At 40.2% G+C, this 20,226-nt stretch overlaps 3 protein-coding genes across 5 annotated transcripts in view; 2 read left to right on the forward strand and 1 right to left on the reverse strand.

Moving 5' to 3' along the window:
• Positions 1-373: 373 nt before the first annotated feature.
• MIOS (meiosis regulator for oocyte development) lies at positions 374-11,715 on the forward strand. 2 transcript variants are annotated; one of them, XM_041466411.1, is made up of 11 exons: positions 374-478; positions 1,387-2,753; positions 2,951-3,049; positions 3,992-4,249; positions 5,096-5,265; positions 6,910-6,975; positions 7,613-7,771; positions 8,527-8,679; positions 9,867-10,071; positions 11,151-11,280; positions 11,505-11,715. In XM_041466411.1, the coding sequence occupies exons 2-11, from the start codon at positions 1,457-1,459 to the stop codon at positions 11,599-11,601; spliced, it is 2,634 nt and encodes an 877-aa protein (XP_041322345.1). In that variant the 5' UTR covers positions 374-478; positions 1,387-1,456; the 3' UTR covers positions 11,602-11,715. The 2 variants fall into 2 exon arrangements, with proteins under 2 accessions (XP_041322345.1, XP_041322344.1); XM_041466410.1 differs by having other exon boundaries at positions 402-669.
• Positions 11,716-15,350: 3,635 nt separating this feature from the next.
• On the reverse strand, positions 15,351-19,341 carry RPA3 (replication protein A3). Its single transcript, XM_041466609.1, has 4 exons — positions 19,175-19,341; positions 18,865-18,939; positions 16,810-16,918; positions 15,351-16,314 (listed from the first exon to the last, which is right to left on the reverse strand). Exons 1-4 carry the CDS (start codon positions 19,271-19,273, stop codon positions 16,232-16,234), a joined length of 366 nt encoding a protein of 121 aa, XP_041322543.1. The 5' UTR covers positions 19,274-19,341; the 3' UTR covers positions 15,351-16,231.
• Positions 19,283-20,226, forward strand: part of UMAD1 (UBAP1-MVB12-associated (UMA) domain containing 1) — a 79,477-nt gene continuing 78,533 nt past the window's right edge. The window contains exon 1 of one of the 2 annotated variants that reach the window (XM_041466606.1): positions 19,283-19,388. The gene's annotated coding sequence lies outside the window, so the exon portion shown is untranslated. Of the gene's footprint in view, positions 19,418-20,226 lie in introns of both variants that reach the window. The other variant, XM_041466607.1, reaches the window with a different exon arrangement.

Consider the following 20,226-nt stretch of genomic DNA (forward strand, 5'->3'; position numbering starts at 1 on the left):
GTAGCCCGTGGGGGAGCTTCATCTGCCCTTAATGTACCTGGAGGCCCTTCAAAAAACATAACCGCTTTTTATTCTCTTAATTTTGTCTGGCCTCTGTTTTTAGGTAGTCCCAAAAGAATCAGGATTAGATGCTCTTTGTGGTCACAGAATGCTTCAGGTTGAAAGGGGCCGCACTGGGTGCTGTGGTCCAACGGCCCTGCTCCAGCAGGGCCACCCTGGAGCCCATTGCCAGGAGTGTGTCCCGAACATTCCCGGCTCTCTCCAGCCCAGGATCCCCGCCCGCTCCCGGCCCGCTCCGCTCGGCGCCGCTGAGGGACGAGGCGGGCCGCGACCGGAAGCGCGCGCGGGCGGTGCTTCCGCTTCCCAGGCGCGCCGGAAGCGCCGCCGCCGCTGCCGGAAGCCGCCGTGCGCTTCCCGTTCCCCTGCGCGGGCGGCGGGGCCGCTGGCGGCGGCCGGGCTGGAGCGTGCCGCGGGCTGGGTGAGCGGCTGCCGCGCCCGGGAACCCACGGAGGGAGGGTGGCGGTCTCCCGGCTCCGGTCCGCTCTTGCAGCCGCCTCCGCGCTCCGCGTCTCCTGCCGGGAACGGGCTGCGGCCCGGAGCCCTGCGCCCCCTCGGAGGCAGGCGGGCGGGAGGGAAGGGGTGACCTGCAGGCACACAGAGGCGGCCCAGGTGTAGTAAATAATGCTGTTTTTTCATACTTGCCGATCTTGCCTGTCCTTTTCCTCTGTAGTAGCAGAGGTGTGTAGGATCTGTGGGGTCTGTTTGCATGTGGGCACGTGTGGTGCTAGTAGCTGCCGAACGCGTAAAGGGAGCTTTGACAGTAATGTGCCTGTTTGAATGTTGCTGGACCAGATACGAACCGAGACAGGGTAGCATTGGGGCAGGTGGTGGGGCTGGGAGCTGTACAATAAAATGCCAATTTGAATTTCTGTTGAAATCTTCCAAGGCAGGAAGCCTTTCTAGCCTATGGAGCAGGTTTTAGACAAAACTGCCAGACTCTAATTTTTGTCACGTAATGCTTTTTAATTAGGCAGGGAAATTCTCTTGTAGATGTTTGAGGGCGTGGCTCTTTCCCAGCGGCACACCCACGTATCCTGCCACAGCGCATCTCGGGTAATGTCTCCTTGCTTAATACTGGTGTGCAGTTTGTAAACACAGCGGATCCTGTTGTCATCAGTTTGTAGGTGGCCGTGTTGGTTCTGTCTTGGTGCATACATACCAGCAAAAACAACAGGTGTTGTGAGGAGAATGCGTAATGATTTGGCCTGAAATGTGTTATGAGATAAACTCTTGGGCTAAAAGGAATTTGGTTTTGTTTGTTTAATGATGATTTCAGTTAAAGGGCTTGGGTTTTGATAACGTTCCTACAAATTATTTTCTCAACAGTTTCTGTATGCATGGATGTCACCTGAATCTTCTTAGCAGACCTTAAATTGTGTGTCAGCTTACCCTAGCCATGAGTGGCTCCAAACCTGATATCCTGTGGGCCCCACACCATGTGGACAGGTTTGTTGTGTGCGATTCAGAGCTGAGCCTTTACCACATTGACTCTGCTGTAAGTTCAGAGCTCAAGGCAGGATCCTTGCGGCTGTCGGAGGAAACTACGGCTACACTGCTGTCCATAAATTCGGATACACCGTACATGAAATGTGTGGCTTGGTATCCCAAGTACGATCCTGAATGTCTCCTTGCTGTTGGACAGGCCAATGGCCGAGTGGTACTTACCAGCCTCGGGCAAGATCACAACTCAAAATCCAAAGATTTGATAGGCAAAGAGTTTGTTCCCAAACACGCTCGGCAATGCAATACCCTGGCGTGGAACCCCCTGGATAGCAATTGGCTCGCTGCTGGGCTAGATAAACATCGGGCTGACTTTTCCGTACTGATCTGGGATATCAGCAGCAAATATGCCCCAGAGACTGCAGTTGCTGCAGAGAAAGTGAGGCTTTCAGCAGGAGATGCGGATGCAGGCCTGGTAGTTACAAAACCACTGTATGAATTAGGACAGAATGATGCTTGTCTCTCTCTCTGTTGGCTTCCACGGGATCAGAAACTGCTCTTAGCTGGAATGCATCGAAATCTGGCTATCTTTGATCTTAGGAACACAAGCCAAAAAATATTTGTGAACACCAAGGCTGTCCAAGGAGTGACTGTTGATCCCTATTTCCACGATCGTGTTGCTTCCTTCTATGAAGGTCAGGTTGCCATATGGGATTTAAGAAAGTTTGAAAAGCCTGTTTTGACCTTGACAGAGCAACCAAAACCCTTAACAAAAGTTGCATGGTGTCCAACAAGGACTGGACTGTTAGCTACTTTAACAAGGGATAGTAACATCATTAGACTGTATGACATGCAGCATACTCCCACCCCCATTGGAGATGAAACTGAGCCGACAATAATTGAGAGAAGTGTCCAACCATGTGAAAATTACATTGCTTCATTTGCCTGGCATCCCACAAGTCAAAATCGAATGGTAGTAGTGACTCCCAACAGGACTATGTCCGACTTCACAGTTTTTGAAAGAATTTCTCTTGCATGGAGTCCAGTGACATCCTTAATGTGGGCTTGTGGACGACATTTGTATGAGTGTACAGAAGAAGGAAAGGCTAGTTCCTTGGAAAAAGACATAGCAACCAAAATGCGCCTCAGAGCTCTGTCAAGATATGGTCTTGATACTGAACAAGTTTGGAGAAATCACCTCCTAGCTGGAAATGAAGATCCTCAGCTGAAATCGCTTTGGTACACTCTGCATTATATCCTTTATTTTATTGTAGTTTTTGTCCTCAGGAATTAATACACCTTTATATGTAAGCCACTTACATAAAATGCATTAAAATATTTAAATACAATGCAACATCCTGTAAATACTTTGTATATGTTAACAGGATGTGACTTAAAATTTTTAAAAGCATTTTTTGGGAAAAATTAAGCTTCCTATACATGAAAATACTTATGAAGCAGTATACTGAAGATATGGATCAAAAACTTACAGGAAACAAAGGTCCCTTAGTTTACACTGGCATTAAATCAATTGTGAAGTCATCTTTGGGTAAGAATGTTCCAACTTTGCTAAGTATTGTTGTACTATGTTTGCAGAATGATGCACTCATGAGTTTGTCTTTGGCAATTGTTCAAAGAGACTATTCAAAAATATAAAAACAAAGTATTTCTGTTTGTGTTTTAATAATGTAAGTTAACAGTAATTTCCAGAGTTTTCAATGTTCTTGGAAAGTCAGTAATTGTAGAAGCATAGTATCCTCAGTAGTAAATCTTTGAACTGTTTCAAACATTTGAGTTTTGACTCTGGCACTAAGAATTCTTGCTCCCTGCACATTGTACTTTTTAGCATAATATTATATTCCCTGCAGAATATGATATTTTTCAATGCTCCACATCAGGGTTTGGTTCTGGAAAGGTGACTTTGCTGTTGTCACTGCTGTTGTATTAAGTACATTTGTATGATGGTGTTTAAATAAGTTGACCTCTTCTGAAGTGGTGATCAACCCTGGTTCATCACATACTGCCTCTCAAAGTCACTGAAATCTTCCTCAGTATAATTTATTATTTGAATGCTTTCACTCTTCAGTATGTGTCTTATTAATAACTATGCTTCTTGGAGCAGAAAATGAGTCTTCAGTGGTGGGAAAGCTTCTAACACATTGATGCTGTCTGAGAGCTGGTAGAGCAGGTGCTTGACATTGTATTATGTATTTTCAATTTGAACATACTGAGAAGTCCTGTCAAATGTAACAAGTGGTAGAAGAAAGAAAAAAGACTGAGAAATATGTGTCAAGCTTAGGTGCATAATTTTTAGTAGATCAAAATAATTTTTTGCATGCTGCTCCTTGCATGGAGTTGTAAGACATGTCAAAGTACTAAAATGCGATACTCAGCTTTTGTACCCTGCTTTATGATTGAAATCAATGCCTTGTGTTGTGATTGCAATTGAAACTGTCATTTAAGCATAATTTAACTTATTTCCCATTTCTAGGAACAACAGAGAACCTCAGGCACAGCAGGAGTGGATCTGATAGACAGGCAGATATTATTCAATATCTGAGTGAGGAGAGATCTTTGGCTTTGCAGCTCTGTGGGTGGATAAAGAAGGGAACAGACTTAGATGTGGAACCTTTCCTAAGTTCATTGGAGCAGGAGGGAGACTGGGAGCGAGCAGCTGCTGTAGCACTTTTCAACTTGGATATACGGCGAGCAATACAAATTCTGAATAAAGGGGCTTCCTCGGGAAAAGGTGTGTATTGTGTTTAGTTTTTTATTTTGGCACTGTATCACATTAGTAGATTTTTTTCTGTTAACAGAATTATGGAAAATTCTGTTAACAGAATTATGGAAGAGATGCCTGTTGTGTTGTAAAATTGTTACTTGAAACACTTGTATTGGAGCTTGACAAATCCTGGTATTTCACTCATCAGACTACCACATACAATACTGTCTATTTAAAATAGATCATATGTTTCAGAATTTCCTTCCTGATAATAGCCTCACAAAGACTTATGTTCAGAACTAGTGGGATTCTTTTTACTTTAATGGAACTGCTGGGGGAAATAGTGTCTGTCTGTGCTTTCCACAGGGAGGGGTCAGAGTGGAGACATGCTATTTTCAAATTCAAGAACAAAATTGAACTTTCTGACAAAATGAATATTTAGATTTAATAGTTTTTGTGTCTTTAGGAAACTTCTTAGCTTGAAACTTTTGTATAAAATTGTCATCCTCCAGCTAGGTCTGTTAAACAATGGCTGGATATACCATCCTGTCTTTTCACTTCTTATGGATATGAATTATGATAATGGCAATCTTTTGTGATAGCTGTTTCAAAATACCACAAGTAGTGTGATGTTGTTTAAAGAGGCTGTCATACATGTAGATGCTAACTTACCTGAACAAAGGCATTTAAAGCAGAAGCTACTATACATGGTAGTGTATGCACATTAATTTAGGTAGTGTTAATTCTACTCCATTTTATGTTGCATCCTGACAAAACACTGTGTTTCATATGGACGCTTTCATTTACAGTTTTAACTGGAGGTTTCTTTAAGTCCTTAACTTGAATAATACTGTTTCACTTTTCATAAATCAGGTGATCTGAACCTTAATGTCGTAGCAATGGCTCTGTCAGGCTACACAGATGAGAAGAACTCACTTTGGAGAGAAATGTGCAGTACTCTAAGACTGCAGTTGAACAATCCTTACTTGTGTGCTATGTTTGCTTTCCTGACGAGTGAGTCTGGTTCATATGATGGTGTTTTGGTGAGTAAATTTCTGTGTTAGGTTAAAATTTCTTTATGCAATAGGAGCCTGTAGATACATGCACTTATGTAGGGGGAGTCCTATATACTCCAAGAATTAATCAAATTTAAACCTATTATTTTATCCTGGTGCTGGCAAATAGCATATCCGTCTGCAGAAGAGACATCTCATATTAGTGAATGTTATGTTAGTGAATAAGTCATGCATGAACAGCCAAAATACAGATAACACGTTTTAGAGGAATTTTATTTTTAGCATGGAGTTATTAATCCTCTAGAAATACTTCATCAAAATAATTTAAGCAGTGGAAAGAAACAGAAGAGAGATTAATAATGGAATTGCAAACAGCAGACTAAATGCAGGGGGGTTTGCAGAACTTTCATGAAGCTACATTTGCAATGAAGTGTATTCTATTTTCACTTGCTTACTTGTGAAAATAATTTCACTTTGTTGAAGCAGTAAATAGAGTAGTTCCAGGGCTTCTGAAAGTGATACAGAAATGCCATTTAAAGGGCAAACTAAACCTTTAATCATGAGATACTTTGAGCCTTTGGAGGAGTTAATGTACTTGATTCCTGGTTAGAGAACAGTAGAAATACCTGATTCAGTAGGAATTATTTAGCCTAGGAGAGGACTCCTGTAATGCAGCAGAGTAATTGGCCCAAAGCTGTTGAAAGTGAAGTTGTCATAATTTGATGCTCTTAGGGTAATGAAAAATAAAAACAGCTAAAATCCCAGAGGAGAGAAACATGAGTCTTTTTTTTTTTCTTCTTTCATTCTGTCTGTCTTTGAGAGAGAGTATTGTTGTTCTCTGGATGTTGGGTAGTACTTTTACAGATTTTTTTATAGATGAACTGGCAGCTAACACATAATAAGGTGCTGTTTGTTTGGGTTTAATTTTAATTTTTCCTTCAGTGAGACCTGTTGAAGTCTGCATGAAAGATTTTGCCAAACACATCTTGTTTTGGCAATGTCAGTCACAATTTCTAATCTGAGAATATCAGAGGGAAAATTATGGGCATAGCTAAGTGTGAGAATTGATATAGAGAAGTATTTTTTTCTGCAGTGTCGCATCTAGTAAAATGGTTAAAAAGCAGAAAGTAAATAGTGATACACTGCTGGACTTGAAGTGTTAATATACTTCTGAGAAATTCATTCTGGATGTTTAGTTTTTGTTTGCTTGGGGTGTTTTGTTTGCTTTGTTAACTTTCGTTTGCAATTTAAGGAAGGAATGGAGTGGTTAGGCTAGTTATTATGTAAATACAGTAAGCAGAACTTGGTTTGTTTTTCTTCTGCCTGTGACTTGGTGGGACACCTGGCTTTACATGCTGGAAGCACTGAGTCCTCTACAGGACTTGCAAAGTTTATTTTTGTAGAATTTCATAAACCATGTACGATGTGTTGTACCAGACTTTCCAGGTAGATTGTTCCCATATCTGCAGTCTTCCTCTGATACCTGTACAAACAAGTACAAACAAGTAAGCTGATATTTAGAGTTAGCCTTCTCCAGATGTCACATTTTCTTAGTACACAATCATTTCCATTGAATTAGTTAGACAGTTGTGCAAGTGTTCTGATTTTTACGATGTGTTGGAAAAATGGAAACGTATCTGATGTTAGTAATTCCCATTTTTCTCTCTGAAGTATGAAAATAATGTAGCTGTACGAGACAGAGTGGCATTTGCTTGCAAGTTCCTCAATGATGCTCAGGTAAGTTTGTGGTTGCACCTTTAAACAGACTTTTTAACCGGGCTTTATTCAGAGGCAGAAGAAACTCTGGGGTAGAGGGGTGAACAGTGGAAATAATGAGTCATGAGTGATTTGGTTTTTCTTACCACACTAAGAAAATACTATACCACACCTTATATAGAAGGTGTGCTATAATCTGATTTTTAGTTTGTACTTCCAGCTTAATTTTTGATTAGGTTTTTGGTTGGTTGATTTGGGGGCTTTATTGGTTTTGTGGTTTTGTAGGTTTTTGTGAGTATTCATTACATGGTAGTTAAAATGCAGTTGCATTAACTGTACACCTGTTTTACTGGAGAGTATTTCTTCAGTATTTATTTCCAGGTGTTAATGTTCTCTCAAATTATGGTTTGGTCTTGCAGCAGCAATGTTCCATTTTAAATTCACCAAAGTATTCTAAGAATACATAACCTCTCTCCTTGCATTTTCTATCAGGAAGCCTAAAGTTTGTTTATAAACACTTGATTTCATGCAGTGTCATATGATATAGTAATTGAACTTTTTCTTCATAACATCCAGCAAGTAATGCATTCTGTTAGCTGCAGATGCAGTTTTTACATATATTTCTTCATATATATATATATATTTTTTTTTTTTATAGCTCAACAGGTTTATTGAAAAGCTGACAAATGAAATGAAAGAGGCTGGGAATTTGGAGGGAATACTGTTAACAGGGCTGACAAAAGATGGAGTTGACTTGATGGAAAGTTACGTTGACAGAACTGGAGATGTCCAGACAGCAAGCTATTGCATGCTACAGGTTAGTGTTTCACTCCAAAATAAATTTTATGGAGGAAAACGAAATGTTTCTTTGTGAGAGTAGTGTTGAATCTTGTGAAGTAAAAAGCGCTTTCTGTATTAAACTGGGACAGTCGGTTGTTTGGTTATTTTTGTGGGGTCATCTGAAACTCAGTGTTAACTGGTAAGTATGTGTCTTCACACTCTGTGCTTGAGGTAGCCTGAGGAGATAGTAGGGGAAAGAGGCAAAAGAAAATCGTAGTCCTTTTCACTAGCTGAACTGAACATTTATCTAATTATTGCTGGTGTGTTTCCTGACATTTTCATTTTTTTTTTTTTGCTTTCAGGATTTTGGTAGAGAACAAAATCAAGATTTTTGTTTGTTTGTAGGCTTTGAGTTTGGTTTTTTTTAAAATAAAGGATTTACCTTGGCCCTTACACAGTAGCAGCTATTGCCAGCGGTGTATTTAACTGCATATGCAGTCATGACAGTGACACAGATTGTGATACATGGCAGAACTTTCAAATCCTTCATCTCACAGACAGGAGTTCTTAGGAGGACATGGCAGCACAAGTATTTTCAACCAGACAGAAACTGAAGAAAGCATTTATCAAACTCACATTACAATTTCACAGAAAATTCATGATTTTTGGGATAAATGACACTGTATTATTTCTTATATCTTGTAGTACACTTTGTAAAGGCTTTTGAAAAAGTGAGTCATATGTATTGTGTGTCTTTAATGTATGTCTAACATTTTTTCCTGCGTGCTTTAGGGTTCCCCATCAGATGTACTCAAGGATGAAAGGGTTCAGTACTGGATTGAGAACTACAGGAATCTTTTAGATGCATGGAGGTTTTGGCATAAACGTGCAGAATTTGATATTCATAGAAGTAAGCTGGATCCCAGCTCAAAGCCTTTAGCCCAGGTAAATATAAATCCTATATGAAATATGACCAGTCCAGAAAGGAATGTGGCATGGTACTTCTGTAAAAAAATCCTTGCTAGCCATATCTTGGTTTTCATGAGGATTTATGTGCAAAAGAAAGATTTCAACTTAGCCTGCCATAAAAAAGAGGTGTCACTTTTTTTTTTTTTTTTTTTTTTTTTTCAAATAACAGGTCTTTCAGAAATTGTAACTTATCAACACTCTTCTTTTGGGGAAACTGGAAACTCATTTAATTTTTTCCTCTCACATGCTGAAATACGAAATCAGAGATGTATCACCCTGAATTTGGTGTCAGTGTGAGACTGATGCTGAAACCATGGAACTAGTTCAAATTGCTTTTGTTTTAATTGAAAAAAACTTCAAAGCTGTTTTGAAGCCCTTGAACCTGAAACTAAAATAAACAGCAGCAACTTTTCGTTATCAGTCCTGAACATACACTGACCTAAAAACTTAATGCCTTACCCAAATGCTATATTCTTAACATCTGGTGGCAGTTTCGGCCAACATGGTCATACCATGGCACCTTCTACTCTCTCATGTCTGCTAAGTATGTTCATTATGAGCTTTAGGGCCTGAGAGTTTCTGAGGAAAGCGGGTTTTGAATTAATTTATCAGTCATAGCTGTTTAAGCAGAGTTGTTCCAAGTGGGAGGGAGTTGAGTTTACTGCTCCTTCCTTGTGTTGTTAAGATAAATAGCCCTAAAGAATTTGAAATATTTGCTCCTTGGTATCAAGTCACAAGTCACAACATGAGGGATGTAGATAAATAATACTAGGATAATCCTTATGTTGGGGATTGTAGTGTGAGTCATCTGACTATAAGGAGGGAGAGACCAAACTATATAGTAAGTAGAATAACCCTAATTTCTTCGATTACTGAAGATACAGCTTTTATTATCTTAAATAATATCTTTCAAAGTTTTAGCAATTGTGCATGTTTTTATGTGCTTTTGAAGTTAGTGAGCATCATTAAGGCCTGCTTCTCAGGGCTGTGTGCCTCATCTATAAGCCAAGATGTTAAGAACTCCTTCACAAGTAGACTTGGCTTTCCAGAGCACTTGCTAGAATATCTGGTAAATAAATGTTAATTATCTTGAATGGATTCACTCACAGGTGTAGCAAAAGTGGAACCAAACCAAAAAATTAATGGGCATCTGTTCTCTCTAGGTCTTTGTGAGTTGCAATTTCTGTGGAAAATCAATCTCTTACAGCTGTTCAGCTATTCCTCATCAGGGGCGAGGTTTTAGCCAGTATGGAGTCAGCGGTTCGCCAACCAAGTCCAAAGTTACGAGCTGTCCTGGTTGCCGAAAGCCCCTTCCCCGCTGTGCACTTTGCCTGATAAATATGGGAACACCAGTTTCCAGCTGTCCAGGTATGACACAGTGGGTTTTAGTTATTCAGCTACAGTACTAGTTGGAGGCCAAATTAGCAGTTCCTATTGAAAGATCTGTTGCACTTTGTTTTCTATTTGTGCTTTCACTGCAAATATTCATAGTCATCATTTTGAAGGGAGAAGGACCATAATTGAGAACTTGTTTACATCCCATCTAATTTTGGGATGAAACCTTTGTTTCAATTCTTAATGGTCCGATAGTAGGCATAGTTACTTGGTTCTCACAGTTTTCCATGAGCTTGTCAGTCGAATTCCATGATTAGACAGATGTAAAGATCCAAGTATTGTGGGGATCAGTATTGTGAGCTTTATGACTGAAAGAAATTGGGAGTGTGTTTTCGTGAGATCAATTGTAGGCATGCTACACAAATCATTGAATATAAATTAATTAATTTTTAGCTGAAAGAAGAAGAGAGGTGTGGGGTACTTTCTGTTACTAAGTATGAAAGAAAGCATGAGTCATGCTGTCACAGCTAAGAGGTATTATGACTGGAATTGTTCAGTTGTAAATGCCTTTGGCCTGGCATTATACAATGTCTACATGAAAAGGATTTCAACCATTTTTTAAGTCAGTCTTATTACAGGGCCATGAGCAGCTGTACACTTGTCACGTTTATCTACCTCTTCTCGTTCTTTCACTGATCTTTGTTATGACTTCTATATTGTACTTGTTCCAATTCATAACTTAGATTTTGTTGATTTTTTTTTTCTAAAACAGAAGATTTCATATGCAGCAGAACATAATTCTGCCCATAATTCACTGGACTATAAATCTATCAATAAGGCATAAATCACCATTGAAAGAGATTCTGTCTATAAAACCTGTTCAATAGGCAAGTTTAGCATATCTATAAGATGTGAAGCAACAGTTTAGCATTCTTTTTTGGTATTCTTCCAGCTCTTAATATTTTTACTGACTTCTGTTTTAAAATCACAATGTTTTTTCACATAATGTTCCTTCTTTCAAAATCATTTTAATGGTGTTGCAGAGACTGAAATGTAAATGAAGTGTAATGATTTACAGCCATATTTGTGGGGGTGGGTTTGCCTCTGGACAGGAGGATCCAAGTCAGATGAAAAAGTGGATCTTAGCAAAGACAAGAAGTTAGCCCAGTTCAACAACTGGTTCACTTGGTGTCACAACTGTAGGCATGGTGGACATGCTGGACATATGCTGAGCTGGTTCAGGTAAGTTGATGTTAAAATTTTGTTATTTCACATGTGTGTTCTGCACTGAGTAGAGCATGTCTCCTTCCCTGTATCTATAAAATCTGTCATTATAAAGTTTAAAAAATAAAACTGAACTATGATACTGAATTTTTCTGTGATGCTATTCCTCTGCACATAGTTAAATGTGTAATTGCAAAATTATTTTAACTGCTTTTTCTTTTTTTTTGGCTGTTGCTATTTAGGGACCATACTGAGTGCCCAGTTTCTGCCTGCTCTTGTAAGTGTATGCAGCTGGATACAACAGGGAATCTCGTTCCAGCAGAGACTGTCCAGGCATAAATACTGTTAGGAAATGTGTGGCTCTCTAATGGATGTCCATCATAGTCCAAGCAGATATTTTAGACAAAGGTAATTTGTGACTTACTGTGAAAAAATAAATTGCTATCAAAGTAATAAAATGATGTGTGTATGATTGTGCTTGGTAGAAACAGGTATTCCTGAAGTGAGCCTATAGGTACAGTGCATGGCCCTTAGTCAGAGGACTGAAGAAAAGCACTCCTGGAATTATGGACTCTTTGAATTTACTAAAATGCAAAGAAGACCTTTATTAAAAAAGTTTTCAGGATAATGCTGATTGGTCCCAAAGCTGAATTTATATGCTGTGAAAGCAGACCTTCAAAATAAACACTTCAAAAGAAGATGGCAAAGTTATGCTGTGGATTCCTCTGTTCATTGTTTGATCACTGTCTTGTATGCAAATGTTTGTTTGTTTCCTTGTCGTTTATTCAAAGTGCCACTGCTAACTGCCTTCTAAACATTTTTATTTTAAAGAAAAATCCTTTTCTTTCTGTTCCCAGGTTTTGTTGATAGTAAAGCAATGTCTTTACAATTCAAGTTCTTACTTAAGTAGGCTACCTATCTAGCTGATGCAGATTTTAATGCTGAAGAGTTTGGGGCTTTCTCTCCTAGCAATGACTGTATCCTAGAGAAGAGTTCCATGAGAAGTTCCCTGTGACTGTTTCAGTGCAGAGTGCAGGTAAACTGTAGGAGGTTGTATCTGATAAATTTTTGAGTACTGTGAAGATCTGAAATCTCAAGGACTGGAGACTTGTAAATATGTAAGTTTGAAACTACATGCAGAGTTTTGACTACAAAAATATTTGAAGACTTTGAGATAATCAGCATTTCCCTGTACTTCTGAAATATACTGAGAAGTGTGGAACCAACCTGTATAAATCCTGCTTCTGGTCACTAGTGGACATCCATCTGCTCCCAATTTGAGTAACTGATCAGAGTACTTCTAGATGTGTTACCAGCTGGAATTAAGATTATTTATTAACTTGAGAGAACATCAATGATATTTTGCTAATCCTGTGCTAGGAGCTAATTGGTATTGTTGTCCTTGACTTTGTAGGCAACATTCACACAAATTAGGGAAAAAAAACAAACCTGTTTTAAGGTATGTGATAATAACATCAGTTTACTTGGTGTGTGTTTATTTACAGTATATGAGTTACTCAACACTTGTGTGCTATGAAATACTAAATGGAATGCTAGCAATAAACTGGTACAGTTTGCCAGGACTGTGAAAATTGGTGTTTCAAAGAGAATATATTGTAATATACCACTAGTTCTCTGTGCTCTGGTGTAGTTTCAAGAAGATAAAATGTGGAAATGTACAAGATGTAGATGTACTGTGGATGTACAAGATTACATTCAGGACTTTGGGTTATATTTTCTGAGTTAGCATTAATGTTGTAATAAATCTGCATTTATTTTGATCTAAAATTGGCAAAGATAATTTTTTAGTTAAAAATCTAAGAGGTACTTGATATTTCTAGGCATGGGAGAGCAGTTCCTTTTTTTTTTTCCTTTTAGAATATTTATTTCTCATTCCAGTATTTTTGCACACTTCACATTGCTGTTGAAGAGCTCTTCAAAATGTTCTCCATTTATAAATGTAAACTGGGGCTTACTGTATGATACTCTATTTATATAAATACAGGCAATAAAGGTTTTGGTTTATGTAAATGAAGATTGGTAAGTGTCAAGTGTTTGCTTTTTATTCTTGTGTAGTAACATTTAGTGAACTTCCCTGATAATTTCCATGTTGAGGTGAATGCAACTACCAGCATACAGTGTCTCATTTTCTCATGTAAAGAAAATCAATCTATAATGTTTTCACCTCAGCTATAACTGTTTGACACACACTGTGTGTGTCAAATTCTATCACTAAGTTAAATTGCTCACTTTAATATTCCTATCTTTGTAGTGCTTTGGATTATTAATGTGTATATTCTGGCACTATGGGTTTTGGTTGTTGCAATTAGCAATCAGGCTTTGAGGTCAGTAGTTACACAATTTGCAAAATTTACAAAGCAAAAGCTTTGTTTTTTAATTACAGATATTTTTTTCCCTTGTTTTGTTTTTAAATTAATAAATCTGTCACTTTTGGGGTGATTTCTTGCTTTCTAACAAAAATATAGCTACACCCATTTTATTAGCTGCAGTTATTTTTTTTGTTTACTTTTGTCTGGTAAATCTCAGCTCAACTCTTCTGAAGGTGTCCTTGCATGCTAAAATATTGTGATCCTGTGGCTCATGCTGATTACATTCCACTGTTGTAACTTTGTTAGATGCTCCAGCCTTGCAGCCCTTCCTTGATTAAGCACAAGTACTTCATCATCACACAGGCTCTTTGCTCGTGAGCACCACACAAGTTGTGTACATGCCCATGCCCAAGCCAGGACAGCAGAGCAGGCAAGCAGGGTCAGCCAAGAGCCCAGCAAAAAGGTACCAAGTCTCAGAAGTCAGTCATGAATGTAGTGGCAGCAGTCCTGTTCCAAATAGCATGAACTTCTGTAAGTCTGCTCCAATTACAGCATTCATTTCCTATGCCCCTTCTCCTCTTCCAGGTTCCCACCATGCACCAGCCTCCTGTCCTCCTAAAGAAGCCACCAGCTCCTCTTCATGCCTTCCACTACTGGTCCATTACTGGCTTTGGTGACATCCCTCTCCGGTGTTTCTGATTCAGTTGCCCTGGTGCCTCCCCTTTGGTCAGTATCCCATGAAGCCCCTACTTCCCATTTTCTTACCTGTGAGAACTGGCAGTTTCTCACCTTTCATTGTGTGTGGTGCCTGGGGTCCTGCTAACCATCAGGCCTAGCTGACATGGTTGTGTCTTTCCCTAGGTATTTAAAACAGCTGGCAGTTTTCAGCATGGCAGCGTAGGAAATTATACTGATAAATGCATATGTGATCTGAGCACTACTCCAGTACCAAGAATGTTTCACAGTTCCTTGCATTGCTGTGTGATTTGTACAACCATGAAGCCAGGGTAGGCCATTTATTCATACAGACTGATGGTCTGCAGAGAAGCAGACAAATGAAAAGCGTGTAAGGGAAACTTAGTTGTGTACAGCTTGCCCAGCCACTTTTCACTGCTGCAGGACTGCATGAACGAGAAGAGTCTTGACTGACAAAGGGAAACCAGCATTTCCCACTTGGTGTGTTCAAACTTTTCCTCAGAGACCCCAGGCTGGTCTCTGAAGTGCTAAAGCCATCTAGTGGCAGAATGCTCCACTGGGCAGGGGTGGTCTGAGTAACTGTACATAACATTTCACAGAGTATATGTACACACACAAAACACCAATTTTCTAAAGCAGAATGGAACAAAATAGTTTTAAATGCTAGGAAAACATGCATGCAGTTATTAAGAATGACATTTGATTCTACTGAGCACTTAAATAAAGTGATGATAGACAGGGCATGGTATTGTGCCACACGGACCTTGTTTGTAGGAAACTGCTTCCTACTTCCAAGACCTCCTTCCCAGTCAGAGTAACTATGTATCTGTAAGAGGTATCTGTGTTCTAGGTGGGGAGGGAGGAAAAAATAGATCCTCTGTTAACTTGATCATCCCCTCCAGTTTGTAGTGAGTTCAAAGTGCAAGTTTTTGAAACATATTCCTTGACTAGAAAAAGAGATGTCTATAAAAAAGCACAAAGCTATCAATCTTATTAAGGCACTAAATCTAACTACTAAACCTGAAACCCGTTTGTACAAAAGTTCAAAGAACATGGCTACAGTTTACTTAAAATACTTTGAAATACTTTATTAATTCCCAGAGAATATTTCCAAAGTTCAACTTTACTTTAAATGTGTTACCTCAAGTGATGCAAAAATTTTGCTAAGTGTTCTAAGTAGCCTGGATAGTAACAAAATTGGGGACTGTTGGAAGTTCCTAAGGTTAGTCACCATGACAAGCTGGCTGAATCCTGGTACTGCTGCTTAGATGCCAACCAAGAATGAAGGCTTTGATGGGACTTCAGCTGTGCTTGAAATCCCCAAGCCTAATTCGACATCTTCCAAGTGTTTAGCATCATGCAGAGGCAAGAACCTTGCACTCCACTTTGTTAAATTTAACCGTGTCAGGTCAAATAGAACAGGAGTCGCTACGTATCACTGAAAATAGCACTCTTAATATTTAATGCTGACACAAATGGCCAAATGCAGTGAATCTTCTTTATTGGTGAAGATACCATTTTCAAGATGCAAAATACCCCTTCAATACAATAAATTTATATCAAAGCAAATTAAGTCAAAAATCTTTATATTGAAATCCACCAATTTTTTTTTTCATACAAGTTTCCTGTAATGTACCCTAGAACCTCTACCAACTAAAAAAGGATGCTTAGAAAATTTCAGTTTCTGACAAGTCTGATCTTGCAAGAGAACACTCCTCATAGATGCAAAAGGGTTAAATATATACAGTGAGTAAGACATTCATTTGTTCTTGCTGAATAAATACATTTTCAAACAAAATACTCTTCATAGGCAACACTTTGCACATGTAACAGTGTCTTTTCAGTATTTTTGTTGAAAATAAATGCAACTGTTACCATGCTGTCAGGCAAGAAATCACACTACTGTTGTCCCCTCTGAAGCTCTAAACATATGCTAATAAAAATCAAGTGTTCCTCCCAGTACCAAACGGGAAGTATTCAGGGAATTCATGAATAATTTTTAGTGCTTCATTGTAGAGTTCCAGATCTGAAAAAGGGCAAAGAAAATGGTTATAATGCATAAGTTCAATTCCACACAAGTCACAGACAACATTCAAGCACTGCTTATTTTAAAGCAGTACTCCTGAGTGATCCCAGTCTCCCTCAAGCTCCCGTTTTCCCACGGCAGGAACACTCATTGCTTGTTTTCTGGAGGGTTAATTTTAGGCCTGCTAGCTGCAAAACCACACAAGGTCCAGGGCAAGGTGAGAACCACGTCGTCAGGAGTGGGAGAACAAACAGGCCACAGCAATGATCTAGATGGCTCCAGCATTGAGTCACTTCCTACAGTTTAACTGTAAACCACTACATTTGGTACAGAACTTTCCTCATTACACTCTTCTTCTCTACACCCTGTACCATATCTGGCAGCTTGAAGAAAGACTTTGTCTGTAAAAAAAGGTAACTAGGCTTTCCCTTCTTGTTTACTGAAGATGAGTTCAGAACTCAAAATGAATTTGCCATAATGTATATTCTTACTTACCAAATGAACTTTTATCTTCTCTGAACTGGACATATGATGCACACATGATGGTTGCCTGATTTGTTACTCTTCCCACCACTTCAATAACTCCTGAAATCTCCTCATCCAGCTACAAAACACACCAAAGATGAAATTAGTAACACTAAATAGCTGCTAATAGCTAATAGCACAGCTAGGAACTCTCCACAGCTGATAATTCGTTCATGACAGATTCTGTTCCATGTCAAACAATATAGTACTACTGGACAGCCCGGTCACCCTCCCCCCAAAAATCCCACAAAAACCTTGATCCACTTGGAGATTTACAGGTTTTGTAATAGCCAATTCAATACCAATAGGAAAAATAAAATGCAAAGATGCATCCGAGGAAAGATACTGGTTCATAAGTATATAAAACTGTGTCATTTAATCACTGAACAGAGATTAATCTAGGACACAGAACAATTCTGATTTTAATGCATTGCTTTCAAACCTGTGTCAATTATAGAACTCTAAGAGTTCAGGAGGTATCACACATTCCAGAGAGCAGTTCCAATGTTCCACATTCAGAAGGTATACCTGGAAATAATTTCTTAAGTAATCTGTCATGAAGTGTTCAGAGTACAAAGATACTGTCACCAATAAGCCTTTGGTGGAACAAAGGAAAAAAAGGCTAAAAATTATATCTTACACCAAAACAATACAGCTTGAATGTTTTCTTTGTTTTTTAAGATACAAATTTTAACAGTGCAGTACTGTTTTGGTAATGCTTTTCCAATATCTAAGGCTTATTTTTTACTTTTCTAGTAAGTCTGTTGGAAAAATTCTCTCCCCATAATTTTGGGGTCCTCTGTTGAAAGAGGGAACTAGACATGCACAAAGAGTGAAATATATTGAAAGGGAAAAAAGTTAGAAAGCATTTTGATTAGCAAATCTATTAAGTTTCCCCACTGGCATTGCGTGAACTGGAGAGATGAACTTGGCCTTGTTTTTTTGCACACACCAGTTTCTTCCAAGGCAGTGGAACAGAGACAGAAGTGCCCAGCACTACAGCTTTGCATTTACAGAGTTCAGCCACTTATACTGTTAGAGAAAATATTATAGAATCATTGGTCAGATGCTAACATCTGAATTTTTAACAACCCAAGGCAGGAAATGTTTTCATGAACTCAAGAAAAAGGTTAGAGATGTTTTGTTGCAGTTTGACGTCAGCAATTTTCACATTTATAAGACAAAACTCTGCCAGATTAAACTGCATTTTTCATCAACAGGGACAGACTCTTGTCTTGAAAGACTGAGAGAGTACGATATGCAATTATTTCCCATGGAAATGGCAAGGTTTCTCAGCATTCAACAACTCATTCAGAGAAAAAGATGTAAATATACACATGCACTGAGTCAAACTAAAGCATTTGCCATAACAATTAAAATAATTCTTTAATTACAACATTTCTAGATGGAAAAAACATACTCAGAATCAGAAGAGAATGCCAAATTATTATTACTTCAGTGGTAGGTGATAACAAAAGAGGCAGGACTTTTCTTGAATAGTTCTAATTACATCTTATTCCCATTGCATTCATTGCTTGGTTTTTTTTTTTTTTTAATAAGAAAGAATGCTTCAAGCTAACGGTGGAGTTTACTGAAAAGCTATGACAAGTGTTCTAAGAGGATGCAGCAATATTAACTCAAAAAACTCTTGAAAACACCATGTTCTTTTTGATTATAGAAGCGATAAGAAAATGGGAAGAAAGACTGAAATTAAAATAAAGCTGATAAATGTAGTGAAATATATTAAACTGTGAACAACTAATAGACAAAATAGCCAGACAGGGATATGTCTGACAAAGAATGAATTGTCTCTTAACCCCAACTGAAAATTGATCAAGACCAAGGCAGCTCATGGGTAGGTTAGCTGAAAGGTTAGCTACAGGTTAGCTGAAAGACGCAAGAAAGAGAAGCAATGAAATACAGGTGGAAAAACTGAAAACCTCAGGTAGGGGTTTCAGAAGAGACAAAACCTCCGGAATCCACAAGAGGCGGCATCAAGTATTTCCAAAATACTCATTAACTTACAGGCTCGCTCAGCTCCACAGTCGTATGCTTTCCGAGCCCATCCGTAAGCACGACAAGCTTCCCGCTAGGATGAATCTACAAGAGAACATTTAAGTCTAGAAAAAACGCCTGTGCGCTCCAGAGGCAGCCGGCAGCGCCGCAGCTTTGGCCGCCTCAGCCAGTTCTTTCCCGCAAAGACGCGTCCGCCTCCCGCCCTGCTCCCAGGCCGCCGGGAGCTGCCGGGCTGCGCCAGGGACGGCGCCAGCCGCTCCCCAGAGAGCTCCGGGGCAGCCCATCCCCGCTCCCGGAGCCCGCCCAGCGCCCCGCGGACCTTCTCGACGCGCCCCACGAAGCAGACGGGCTGCCCGATGTGCTGCGCCAGCTGCCCCGTGGCGATGCGCGGCCGCGGCACCTCGTGGATGTCACCCATCGCTGGCGCCGCTTCCCGCCTTCCGCCGAGGGAGGGACGGCGGCCCCGGGAACGCGGCGGTCGGGGCGGGACTTCCCCTCCGCCCGAGGCGACCCGGAAGCGGAGGCGGAGGCCGGTGAGAGCGGCGGCGGCGGCCGCGGGAGGGTGGGTGACGGAGGGGCGGCTGTCGATGCTGCCGCGGCGGGGAGGGCGGCGGGGCCGAGCCCCGGGGAGGCCGGGGTAGCCGGCCGTCAGCTTCCAGCTCTGTCCTGTCATTTAATCCTTTGAAATCGCCCCATATTTCCCCTCCCCGGCGTTTTCCTTCTCCCTTCAGATGCTGGTTTCGCTCAGGTATAATTTGGCGGCGTGCCCTGGCAGCCAAGAGGGCAGGAGGTGTTCTGGGGTGCATCAAGCACAGTACAAACAGAGCTGGTTATCCTGCTGTAGTCAGCGCTGGTGTGGCCTCACCGGGAATACAGGGTAGTTCTGGGCTCTGCAACTACATCCAGAGGAGGGAATCAAAGCTGGTGAAGGCAATGGCCTGTGAGAAACAGCTAAGGACTTCGGGTTTGCCTGGTGTGGAGAAAAGGAGGCTGAGGTTTGTCCTCATCACTCTACAGTTTCCTGAGGAGGGGAAGCGGAGATGACGAGATGCTGGTCTCTTCTCCCCGGTGTCCAGTGGATATCCCAGGGCATGTGGCAGTGATTCAAAGCTGCGCCAGAAGAGGTTTAGATTGAACATTAGGAAGCGTTTCTTTTCTGAGAGGGTAGTCAAACTCTGGAACAGGCTTTCTAGACAGGTGGTCCATGCCCCAAGCCTGTCAGCATTTAAGAGGCATTTGAACAATGCCCTTAATAACGTGCTTTAGCTTCTCATCCTCCCTGAAGTGGCCAGGCAGTTGGACCAGATGATCATTGTAAAATTCCAACTGAGCTACTCTATTCTATTCTATTAATTTCATTTTATTTCATCA

Source organism: Pyrgilauda ruficollis, unplaced genomic scaffold, assembly GCF_017590135.1.
Source record: "Pyrgilauda ruficollis isolate IOZ18807 unplaced genomic scaffold, ASM1759013v1 scaffold2, whole genome shotgun sequence".
Classification (NCBI taxonomy): Eukaryota; Metazoa; Chordata; class Aves; order Passeriformes; family Passeridae; genus Pyrgilauda; species Pyrgilauda ruficollis.